Here is a 13,119-nt window from a genome sequence, read left to right as displayed (position 1 = left end):
ACCACAATGAACTAAACAGATCTGCAGAGATTAATTTTCTAATAACTGATAAGAGTTATCCTTCTTTTTAGCTGAAAGAAACGTTAAGTAAAATTACGGAGCATGTTCAGTACACCCAAGGAGCTTTCAACTTTTGTTTTGAAAAATTTAACACTTTTACCGGCCTATTTTGACTGTAGAAAATAAAGACAGGCGCAGGAAGGAGTCTGAAAAGAGCTGGCAAGGGCCAGCAGTACTCTTTTACTGTGACCAGAATCAATGTTTGAGCCAAGGCCACCTGTTGTAAATTATGGTTTTTATGCATAGCACATTACTATTTAATATGGGGGGGCATAAGAAATCTAAATTTGATTTACCTGCCGGTAATTCAAATACAAAAATTGTCCAATCCAATCACAAACTGAGTCATAACTGAGTTTTTGACGAGTATATGACATATCAAAACAAAAAATTGCGGTATCTTCAAATTAATTTATAGATATGGAGACAAAAAGTATTCAGTGCAAAAAATTGTTATTGCAAAATCTGATTACAATACAAATAATCTTTAAAAAAGCAGCAAAGCTCAGAAATTCAATTTCATGATTTCAATTAGACTACAGTTTTTCAATTTCTCTCATTTTCAAAATGATTACTGTTTCAGTTTAGTTTGTTGAGGTATCTGGTTTTACTGCATTAAATGCGACAGCAGAATAACAATGAAAAAGTAGCCAATGTTCCACGCGATAAACGAGATGCTGAATACGTAGCGAGATACAACATCAATATCTTGACTCTTCGGTTTCAGACTTTTGGGAAGTCGTGACGTAATATGGGACAGAGTCCTAGAAGTTGCCCTGCGTTCGTTGTCCATGTTCACCGTTTTCAGCTGGCTTTTCTGTTTTTGAATGTGTTTTTCAGATCCGGCGTAAGACACAATAGTGAATTCGAATATGGTGAATACGGTGAACACGAAGTTGACCATCAGGTATACGTCTATGATTTTGAGGTCACTGCCAGACGGGAACGACAAAGACACACCTGTCATCAGGGTGATTTGGGCTAAAAGGACAAAACAATCTACTATATGGTACCCTAGTAACGAGAAAACTTCAGACTACTAATTACTAATTGTTTTTTTTGCGTTTTCAAATTTCTTAATGCTTAAATCAATTGCAGCAGCAGCATCAAACGCGTTCTATTATATTCCATTATGTACAGACTAAACCCAGATTTACGAAGTTAGCATGAAAATAATGTTTTTGGTTTTTTCATCATGTTGCTCGTCTTAATTGAAATGTGAGTGTTTCATACCTAGAATAGAAGTGATAGATAGACTGGCTCTGGCAGGTACGGCCTTCTTGTCCAGCCAGAAGTTGAGGAAAGAGAGGCCAGTTAGGATGAAACTGGGAGCATACATCACTATGAAATACTCCGTTAGTTTTCTCTTGAACCTGAAAAGCAACGAAGTCGATATCGACAATATAAAAATACTGTTACAAAGCATTTATGCACATCTTTTACAGCCTTAAGTATGACCTCAAATATGGCGAAATTTGAATATGCTGACAATTATCACTTTTTGATATATTTGTTCCGACCCCCACTTTAGTGGGGAGGGAGGAACTATATACTCAAATGGGTTTTTTTTGTTCAGACAATTTTGGCCGATCAATATATTCATCGTAGAGAGTTGTGAGTGATATCATTAAAACGCATAGACATTCTAAAATATGAAAATACTTTTTTTTGAATTTCGTTTCTTACAGGGAATTATCGAAGTTTAAAACTTTGTGAATATTGGACAATTTTTATTCACACTTTCAGTAATTTTTGCTAAAGTTTGGCAGAGTTTTTATAATATTATTTAAAATAAGTTAAAATGTTTAGCGGTACAGTGTTTTTGTTACCGTTAGAGACAGAAAAGCTGCTGGATTGTTTGCTTTGAGTTTCTTCGGCTAACAATTTTGATAACATTTTCAAAATTCAGACTTTGTTCATCAAAAATTGCACAAAATACTTTTTTTTGATCCACTGTTTAAGTTTGCCGAAATTGGTGAACTAAAAATCGCTGAAGCAATCTCTCTAAACTCCAGAAGAGAGCTAGTTGAAACTTGGCGCCCTAGAAAAGTTTTCTCGAATTAAAATTTTGCCTTTTTTAAATTTTGCCGTTAAAATTTAACTCAATAATTACACAAAATACATCAAAAATGTTGTTTTAAATAATTGAAGTATTTCACTCAACCATTGGTCTAATCAGGAAACGTTTGGAACACTTGGTCGGTTTCTTGGGCACAGGACAAAATCCAGGATAGATTCGAGATTATCATGGATTCCTACAATTAGAAATTTTTTAATTTTTATTTTGGTGCAGCGTTTTTTTTTCAAAATATTTTGCTTTTGTTTTTTATGTTAATTACTGAAAAATTTTTTATTCATGGCTCCAAAATTGAAACCTCCCACTTACGCAAAAATGAGGCCAATTGTAGACATAGTTTGTTTTCAGAGAACCTAATGTTTTTTATGGCTTCGAAGAGGAGTTTTAGTAAAATTTAACTGAATTCTTCTGTTTTGCCTTCAATTGTAAGTCTTTCTGCACTCTGATTACTTAGTATAACCATTCAAAGATCCAAATGACTTTTTCAAGAGGTGTAAAGGAGGAAGTGAACCTATACCAAGCATTTGGTTGCTACCTAATTTCTCTTATCTCATTGATCTTATTTGTTTTAAGGAAGTTTAAGTGATTTTTTGAACTTGTCAGTATTTTTATTTTATTTCTATCAACTATTAGCTTGTTCTCAGTAAGTTAAAGTCAAACTTTCTTTTGTGGTGGATTGTTTTAAGAGAATGGTTTTTGGTTTTCGTACTGAGAGTTTTCATACAAAATTTTGTGATTTTGGTGCATAATGGCCAATATATGCGGTTGTTTTTGTTTCTTTGGTAAATTGTCACAATACTTAAAGTCTAACTGACAAAAAAGTCAAAACAAAATCGTAACTGAGCATATTCATTGTTTGCTTAACCTATACCTTTAAGGGCTGCGACACCGTTTTCTTGCAGAATTTGGTAGTTTTTTTTTATTTTTGCCATGAATTTATTTTTAGATTTATTTGTCGTATGCCAAATTTTGCGTACTTAAAGGTCTCAATAGCCAACTATTGATACATAAATTACCTTTATAAATGATATAGCTGTATATCTAATGGTTTTAATGACTTTCAAATTAATTTTTTTCAAAAAAAAAGCAAAAAAAAAGAAAAAAAATGTAAACGTAAAAATTCAACTTGTCCCTTCTTTTTCTGGTTTGGGATTTTTTCGTATTTTACATTTTTGTATCAATTTCTTATTTTGGGTTCATTGTTGAGAGATCTCTTCAAATTTTTGTTGACAAAAACAGTGATTTTTCTGTTGGTTAAACGTTTTGCCTGATGTCTTCAGGCATGAGACAATTTGTTTCAGAGGAAATTTGAGAAATTTTGAAACTTTTCATTTTTTGTGATTTTTGCTGCCATTTTAAAATTATGTTCAACACAGACGCAAATGAAGATTTTATTTTCTCGAGGTTAACTTTTTTAATGGCTTCAACACTGTGGTTTCGTAAAATTGTTTGTGAAATTTTTCACTTCAGCTTTTATTTAAAGTTAATTCATAGTTTTATGGCATAATCTCGCTAATAACGGACGCAATAAGGTTTTGAAGAAGCTCCAACACAAACTGTCTGTTCTTTTAATCGAAAGCTTATGTTGGCAATGAATTTTCGAAATATTTGTGATTAAAAAAGACAATGGATTTCTGAGCTTTGCAAATCCTTTTTCTGTTAACTTGTAGCTTATTATCTCTATGGATAAGTCAGGGCCCTCATCTTTTGAATTAAAATTTTCCTCAATTGGTTTTTGTTCTTGGTGCAACGTGTTGTCAAAAAGATTTATTGATTTTTGCATATTTGTCCATTTTTGTCGGTTTATGTTTTGTTTACACAGTATCACAATAATGGGCGATCCTCTGGTCATATGGAAAAATGCAATCTAACATTTTAAATTATTATAGTGATTGGTTAATGTTTAATTGACTGGGACACCGTTTCCGTGCAAACTTTTTCTTGCAAATTGTTTGGTGCTATTTTCTTCTTTTAGCCTGTATTTGTCGTTCTTTTTGTAGTTGTATGGCATATCCTGGATGATTAAAGGTCTGAATTGCTCTCTGTGGAGGTATAGAATAATCTCCAAATGATTTCTTTGGATACATAATGTTTCTAATCAGTTTGACATTAATTCTTTTCAAATAATGCAACGAAATATTAAACTTTGCCCTTTTGCTCATTTCTTGTAGACTTGTTGCCAAGTTGCATTGAAGAAAAGTCCCATCTTATTTTCTAAAGAAGTAGTTGTTAACATTCTGTATTATAAGTGTTATCTGATGCCATTTGGATTTGATTATAAGAAGTTTTCAAAAAATGGACAACGACTTTTCGTCGTATTTAATATTTGTAATTATTTAATTTTTATTGCCGTCTTTTCTGCTAGTCATATTATAGTACTCACAGGCCTCATTGGCCCTCTAAGATATATTGTTTCATTTATTTAGTAATTTGTTGACCGATATGTTGATATGTTAAGTTTTTGTCTCTTCCACAGTTGTTAGACCATTAAGTGAAAAATAAAAATGAGCGGGGTCGGAATTTTATGTGCGAACGCACATTACCGAGCCTGCTTGTTGATATTTGAAATAGTTAGATTTCTGGTAACTGTCAATTTTACCATCTGAATTTTTTTTTCGTTTTCATAGCCACGTGTGAATAAACTTTAAGTGTATCAAATTTAGATACGGGGAGGGGGAAGGAAACAGGACCGATTACTTCCATAAATAAGAAACGGCGTGAGGAAAAACGCCCATAAGATACACTAGATGTAAGTTGTTGGTTAATCTCGAAAATGCTTCGAGCAATATTGCATTTAAACATTCGCATCAATCTTTTTATACGCTATGCCATGTGTTTTGATTGCGACCAAACATGGAAAGAGTTTACAAAAAAAACTTTGCTCTCATTCATATCTTCAGCTTGATCATACATAAGTTACTGCTCACATCCTATCTCAAAAACACAGAAATGTAGTTAAATGCCTTATTGAGCAATTGCAAAAACAAAATAAATGATTTTTCTAATTTATGGTTGAGCATTCGGTCAACTTCTATATTTTTATTACATCTCTTACTTTTCCAAACGCGGGGTAGAATGGCGTTCGGCATTTTGGCAGTGGGTGGATTTCATGCGGCCAATACATATAGGTAAGGTTTTTTGCTCAAATATTAGTAATTGTTCTTAAAATATCTATTAATAAGAATGAAAATGGATGCAAGAAAACCAGCCTTATTATATTTTGTTCATTATGTCGCTGACGTGATAGTCTTTTTTCTCGATGTTTTAAAAAATCACTGTAATCTAGGTTCTGCAAACGCTCAGTGAAATATATCTAATATTGGAACACCATTCAACATTTGAAACAATTTTTTTATTCCAATGCCATAATTAAAGCAAATCCTCAGTTTTATTATAGAAGCATAAGCTGGGTTTTCTTCTTGCTAGCAACGAAAAATATACGTTTTCGTAAGACTACCTGAATCACGAAGCAAATTTCTTGCAATCTGAAATTATATTATCCTATAGGATGCGGGTGAAACCATTCATAATATTTTACGTACCGACCCCCAAAGCCTATCAGGCCTGATTCAGAGATTTTACAGAGGCCAACTCTACCCAAATCGGGACCTGTCTGGACAGAAGGAGGCTAAGAATTGGATAAGTTGTTGCCGTTAAACGAAACTCCGAGTCAAATTCTGCCTAAGTGAGCGGGATATATTTTGAAAAGAATTTTTGATCCCGCTGATTGGTTTTTTGGTGATTTTGCAAAATTTAGTTTCAAACTATAATTTTTCGAGCTAGTCAAGTTGAGGTTAAAATCGATTGAACCTCGAAGTCAAAGTCCCCTTATGTGTGTGGGATATATATCAAAAAGAATTTTGGATTCAGCTTACTTGGGAAAAAAAAGTTGGGACTTAAAAAGATTTTTAGTTATTTTGAAAAAGTTCGCCCTAGAATATTTTTTTTTCAAGTTATTCGAGAAGTGCTTCTCAATGTGTGCGCGTGAGTTTGCTTTTTGGTATTTTTTATGTGTTTCCTTGCTGAAATTGTTTTATGTGCATTTAAAATCTTTGGTATTGTTATGATTCTTTTCTTAGCCATAGCTCTTCATTTTTCTTCCGCAGCGATTACTGAATTTGTTTTTAAAGACCTCCGAGGGCTTGAAAAGGTTATTATACCGTATCAAGGCAAAGAACTTAATTTTGATAGCATTCGTAATCATAATTGGTGCATTTGATGCTTTATTTGTAAATCAAAAAATCAATCTTGGATCCTGTTTGCCATGAGGAATCCCAAGTCTGGCGTGTTGTCTGCCAAGATGTCGCCAAGTCTTGGGTCTAATCTTCACAGAGTGACAGAGACTTGCCTTTCTCTTGGCAGAGAGACCCAGGACTTGAATTTTCTCTATCAAAAGAAACCTCAGAGATCATCTCTGGTGTGTTCTCTTAGCAGCCTTGTATTGGACCTGATTGTGAAAGGTATCCAAATTATGCCTGAAAACTTTTGTAGTTTGAGCTTGAAAAGTCAAGAATTTATAAAAACAATTTTCGTTGCTGTGGAATCTCGACAGCTAAAAGACACTTTAGCTTGAGACAGCTTTCTGACACAGAAAAATATCTATGCACATAGAAACAATTGAAGAAATAGAAAACTGGTTTACGGTTTCACTCCCAACAGTTTTTACTGGCGAGAATGTTTACAAAAACTAATTTTGACGTTGGCTGTTTCAAAAAAACTCGTTTTTCACCCTTGTTTTTTATTCACCTATGCATAGAAGCATGAAATATAGCGTACATCCACTGAGCCGGATTTGTCAAATATTTGTCAAATATATGTTAAAATTTCTATTAAATTATCAAAGGTGTTTTAAAGGTTGTAATGTAAGTTTTGAAACAAAATAATTAGTTTGAGTCTACTTATTCGAAATTAGCATATCAACTAAGATAGACAGGTTTTGCTCAAAAAAAAATTGTTTCGAGACAGATGAAAAAAAACATTAAATTGATACTACAATAATATTCAAAATCTGATTACCAAGAATAATACAAAAAATTAAATTGACATTCCGGCATTTTGTGTAAGACTATGAAGGCTACGCGTATCAACTGCGCATAATATAAGTAATAAATCCTTTTCATGCTTATCTACTACCACCTAACAAAGGTATTCAACTTTGACTACACTCACCAAAACCTAAAACGAAAAATGTGAGCTGCGTCATTTTGTTTCTTCGATTGAAAAATTCTTAGCATTGCATTCAATTTCATTTGAATAAAAAATAAACGCTTTTTCAGAGACAAGTTGGATATTTCGTGATCACTCACAGTAGGACAACCATGCAGTAGGACAACGATGCTGGCATGCTGATTCATATCAAAACGTGTGAAAATTTGAGAAGTGGTAGTGCACTATCGTCTACATCCTGTCTCATTTTGTTGCTACTCAACACAGTATTGACAAGGGGACATCTTTTATAAGACTTGCGCAATCTTGCAAAATGAATTTTTCTTCGTTCACCTTACAGATGAACAACTAACATGGTTACTTATCATGATTTTCTTTTCAATATTGGATAAAAATTTTCACAAAGCCAGATAAAGCTGAGACTATCATTTCTCGCGGTCATAACAAGAGAACTTCAGAAAAAAATTATTGTTCCAACCCAACTTGTGGGGGGAAGAACTATATACTCAAACGGGTTTTTTTGTTCAGACAATTTTGGCCGATCGATATATTCATCGTAGAGAAATGTGAGTGGTATCATTGAAGGGTCGTGCAGCGTAGAGTTAGGAATTAAAAAGATTTTTTATTTTTGTTTTTTGCTAGAAATTTTCGAGGTTCAAAGTTTTGTGTGAACACAGGACATTTGGCATTTTTTTCTAGAAAAATATCAATTCAAGACTACTTTTCACGCTACTAAATGACACATTGTTTCATTCCTGATAAACGAAAGGCAAAAAAAATGCTAGTTTTGGTCTCAGGGTTAAGTTTACTATAAAAATAAAACTCGAATTCGCTTTGAGAGCTGTTTTTTTAGAAAAAATTTTTTTTGTTTTTTAAAGTCAATTATAGACTAGACACTCTCTTTATCAAGATTCCGTTAATGAAGAACCTCACTTACAGTTATATGAATCCCAATGAACAAAAAACTTATTTAATCGTTCAGTATAATTTTAACTGAATAAGTATAGATAACAATTGAAATAAGAGAAACAGCATTCAGATAAAGCTAATGACTTTAATGGCTTCAATAATTTGTGTAATCGCAATTTGTTTTTAGTTGTTCTGCAACTGCACTTCATTTGTATGGCTTAGTCTAAACAATTACAGGTCCCATAGGTTTCGTATTGACTTTTTGTAACTTTTTCAAGAAATATTTTGCTAAAGGTTAAGGGTTTTTAGGACGTATGAAGTGATGAAAGGTTTTTTTCTTGCAGTCTTTTTAATAGCAGATCTCGTGAGTGCTTTAATGAATCATGGCATTAGGTAGTTCAATTAGTAGTTTGGGTGTGTAAAGATTTTTTTAACTCAAACATATGTTTTTGATTATCTCTTCATTTGGTTGACAATTAAGTCAAAAATGTAGATGAGCTCGGGTCGGAACATCATGTGTTATAGCCTATTTACATAGATTTAGTTTTCAATGAAGATCGCCGAGGTTAAAAATTTTATTATTTCGAAGAAAAGAGAACATTTGGATAATAAAACCCAGTTTTATGGGCGCCATAAACAAAAGGCCTTGCGGTAACCGTTGCCCGCGTTAATTTCAACGAAAAAATGATCAAATCATTATTTTTTTAAAACTAGGTGAATCGGCTTTATTCAAAATGCTTTTTTATTTGATGAAATCAAAATCCGATAGCCTCAAATTTGATCTGATGTTGAACTATAATCAAGGGTACGTTACAGGGATAAGAATATGGTCACACTAATAAGCTCGATGAAATCAAAATCTTTTCAGAAATTTGCAAAATATTTTGGCCAAATATCCTTATTAAACTGAAAATAAATCCGTTCTCTTGTAAAACTTTTCATTCTCTCAAAATCAAAACTTTAGCGCAGGTATAAAATAATAAGCATCACATTTCTTTCTCAACAAAACTTGGAAAAAACTGCAAATTTTCGTTTTTGAATTAAACTTTTAACTAAACGATTATAACATTTAGATCAATAGGACCAACTGAATTGAATATTTTTAAAGTAGAGAAATCAAATTACTGTGTACTACAATTCTGTGTAGCTCTGGTTCATTATATTTGGTCAATCAAAAACGATCTTTTTCACGGCCTGGCAATAAATTGAAGTTCGTTTGCTTTTTTAATATTCAATGTTGACACACTAAAAAAATGGACCAGCCCGATAATAAGTTAAAAGTAATATTAATCAGTAAGAAACAGTGTTTGGGGAAGAAAAAGATGTGCTCAAACAAGTTCGATTATAACTTGGTGGTTAATTATAATCAAATTATTTTATGAGTTATCAGATGTCCGTAAGAGGTAAGAGACAGTTATCATAAACTACATACACATTGTTTTTAGCAGTACTGGCTTAGATTAGGTAGTATGTCGAGGTATTACTTACTTGATGTGTGCACATAGATTGATGTAGGTGTGTCCCAGGGCAGAGTAGCGGGTGGTCTTGTTGATGACGTGACTGTCCACATAGAAGTGAGGAGTGGACAGATCCTCTGCCATATCAATTGGGTTAGAGAACCACGATAGCGACTGCTCCTCTATCGGGTACTTGTACTACATTAAAACAAAAAGAGATATCGCTAACCTACTCAAGAACATAAATTTCAATCCCGTCAAAATCAAAGTTCTATATCCCAAATGTACATGAAATGCGGTTTCGGAAAAAAACCAAGAGAAACCCCACGGAAATAAACCCCCCACGTGACTGTCGAAGAGTTGAAAATTACAGAACAATTACACATATTTTTTTGTTCGGGGTATGTATATATGGGCCCCCACCTCGTTTTTCTGACCAGGCAGGTCATTTTGACAAGCCTGAAATATTTTGGATACTAACATGGCTAATGCAAATTGGGCATTCCTGCTGGTCGAGAGGAAAGAAAGTCATCCTTAGTCTGCACCTGGTTTGCACAATCAACCTCATCGAGTACAGAAACTTCCCGGAGGCATCTACCTGAAACGAAAAAAGACGAAACTACAATTTCAACGAAAGTTAGTCTGACAAGAACCAAATATATACTCTGTGTATTCCTGGATGTCAGAAAATAAATAGGGACAACAAATTATTTTTCAGCGAGTTATTGTAATTGTGAGAAATCGCTGGGCTTTATAACGAAACATGAAATGTCTTGATTGTGATTCTGATAGAAAAGAAGATCAATAATTAGGAATTAGATATGTGCGCAAACTGGCAAAAGCTCGACAGGATTTTCGACAAAAGAACAAGTCTGCTTGCCTTCTTTTGTCAAAGTCAGTATTGCACCGCTGAAGTCAGTATTGTCAAAGTTTATTGAGCTGCTTAGTTTTAGTTCTACCTACCGGTACCGAAATTCAGTTCAGTGCTGAGTAATTCTCAATGCAATACTTTAGTATTTCAGCAAGTCTTACAAGTCTGGCATGTCAAAGCCAGGAGTTGGGTAGAAGTTTCAAATTAATTTCCAAGTCAAAACTAACTCTTCGAAAATTTCGAGTGAAAATATCAAATTTCAAAAAATTTTGTAACGTGCTACGATTTCGCGATTAATATTTAACCACTTTCCGGGGTCTTTGTGAATCACTCCTCAGCTATACCAAACAACGAATTATCATCTCAGGGTTGCAGTAGGTCACATTAATACATTTTCAGCTGGCTGCCATCCGTTTTAGCACCAAAATAGCTGAGTCAAATTTCCAGAAAAAAATGCATTTGACTACGACTCAATTCCAACGAGTCCGTGACCCAAGGTTGCCCTAAGATAGTCTTCGTGTGACTTTTTATTTGGGTTATAATCGATGAAAACCCAAACTGATTATAATCGATTTTTTTCGATAAAAATTGATAATCGACATGTCGGGGACCCATCGCTCGTTGGAATTTATTTCAAATAAGATTTGTGAAAATAACACGTCATATCTATGTTTTTAAGTCTTTTTACGGGAGATTGAATGATATGATTATGGCGGCTATGCCATATTATGAGAGATGCAATACTTTGGTCATATAATTCTTGATTTTAGGTTCGTTACCCCAAAAATTAGGTTATCCTTGATGCTGATTCTCTACTAATTTTTTTTTAAATTTTCGTAGGAATCTCAATTTTCAATATGAGTTGGCTCATTATTATGTCCCCTAACTAACGCTACTACTCTGATCTGGCTGGCTTGATTTATTTCGGAAACGTTTTGGCTATTTTGGATGTTTTTTGATTTAAACTTGGCAAGTCTGTGACAGTACTTGAATTTAGACTTGCCAAGTATTGCAAAACTTGAATCCAGACCTGCAAACTCCGCTTAAACTTGTATTTGAACTTGCCAAACTTTGGTCGAGACCTGGATTTGGATTTGCAATTCTTGGACAAAAAGTGCACAGGACTTGCTGATAACGCCATGGTTCCGCTGGTCCGCATTGGGAAGGGTGATAGGTCGTTATCTGTCTTGAGTCTTAGCTTTAAGTTTCAATTAGTTTGGTTGCTCATGTTTTGTTTCAGGTTACACAATTCAAGCAAGAGTATCATTTCGGGTTTTACAACATTTCATCATCATGACTTTTCTCGTTACAACTTTTGGAAACAAATCAACTTACAAAAGGCGGTAAAACACAATAAACGGAAGAAGTTAATCTCTAGCATTAACATCCTCCGGGCCCACAAAACCTAACCCTAACCTGGTTGTGGGTTTGGGGTAGACATGCATAAGTTTTACTGCTGGTCTGTTTAATTTGCCTAAAGCGGTCTTAAACTCGCATGACCTAGCTATGTTGTCGGGGCCGGTGAAAGTCCGTGTGACTCGTCCCAGCGGCCAGATTCCTCTTGGTGTAAACTCTTCAAGAAGCCAGACAACATCATCCACTTCCAAAGCTGCTTCACAAGACGTCCACTTCTGTCGTTTGTTCAGCGAAGGAACATACTCGGTTAGCAGCCTCTTCCAAATCTGCTGAAGTCTCTGCTTCACCAGCGTCCACGCCGAACTCTTCAAGGAAAGTGTCTCGTTGAAAACGGCTCCAGGAACATTGCAGAAGGGCCTTCCAAGCAAGAAGTGGTTTGGTGTAAGTGGGTTGTCGTCTTCGTGGTTGCTTCTCACGTGAGTTGACAAGACACTCGTCTTCACTGACGATCGTGGCAAAGACATCTGGGGTGAGTTTTGCGGAGCCGAGGTTCAAGAGAAGAGCTCGTTTAACACACTGAACGAGTCTCTTCCACACCAAAATGATAACGCCATGGTTCCGCTGGTCCGCATTGGGAAGGGTGATAGGTCGTTATCTGTCTTGAGTCTTAGCTTTAAGTTTCAATTAGTTTGGTTGCTCATGTTTTGTTTCAGGTTACACAATTCAAGCAAGAGTATCATTTCCGGTTTTACAACATTTCATCATCATGACTTTTCTCGTTACAACTTTTGGAAACAAATCAACTTACAAAAGGCGGTAAAACACAATAAACGTAAGAAGTTAATCTCTAGCATTAACACTTGCATTTGTAAAATGTGACATGCTCATAGTTCTGAATTAGTGCTGAAAATTGACTCGCAATAGGACTAGCCTAATACTGGAATTGAGCAGGCGTTAGATCCAGTTATATGCTTAATCTAACATTAGTTTTTGAGCATCGGTGCTGATTGCTTTGAAGGTATCTCACCAACAAATTTACATTTTTTGTTCACTTTATGTGTTCACGTTTCAAAAAAAACATTGTGAGTTAAAAAGATTTATACTCACTAAGCTGAGGGGGGGGGGGGGGGGGGGGGGGGTGGGGGGGAGGGGGGAGGCGAAACAGAATTGATCAGAAATTTGCTCAAATATTTTGCAGCTAGTTGCAGATTGTTTGTTAATGC

At 34.6% G+C, this 13,119-nt stretch overlaps 1 protein-coding gene across 6 annotated transcripts in view; it reads right to left on the bottom strand.

Moving 5' to 3' along the window:
• Positions 1-501: 501 nt before the first annotated feature.
• LOC142345688 (gamma-aminobutyric acid receptor subunit rho-2-like) overlaps positions 502-13,119 on the bottom strand; it is a 120,482-nt gene continuing 107,864 nt past the window's right edge. For all 6 annotated transcript variants that reach the window (XM_075397919.1, XM_075397920.1, XM_075397922.1 and 3 more), the window contains 4 exons: positions 10,151-10,267; positions 9,701-9,867; positions 1,294-1,433; positions 502-1,041 (listed from right to left, as the gene is read on the bottom strand). In XM_075397919.1, the coding sequence (XP_075254034.1) occupies positions 668-1,041; positions 1,294-1,433; positions 9,701-9,867; positions 10,151-10,267 (798 nt within the window). In that variant the 3' untranslated portion in view covers positions 502-667. The remainder of the gene's footprint in view (positions 1,042-1,293; positions 1,434-9,700; positions 9,868-10,150; positions 10,268-13,119) is intronic.

The sequence above is a fragment of the Convolutriloba macropyga genome, chromosome 9 (genome assembly GCF_964194025.1).
Source record: "Convolutriloba macropyga chromosome 9, txConMacr16.3, whole genome shotgun sequence".
NCBI classification, from domain to species: Eukaryota; Metazoa; Xenacoelomorpha; order Acoela; family Convolutidae; genus Convolutriloba; species Convolutriloba macropyga.
Note: the sequence above shows the minus strand (reverse complement) of the source record. Positions and strands in the feature narration are given on the sequence as shown.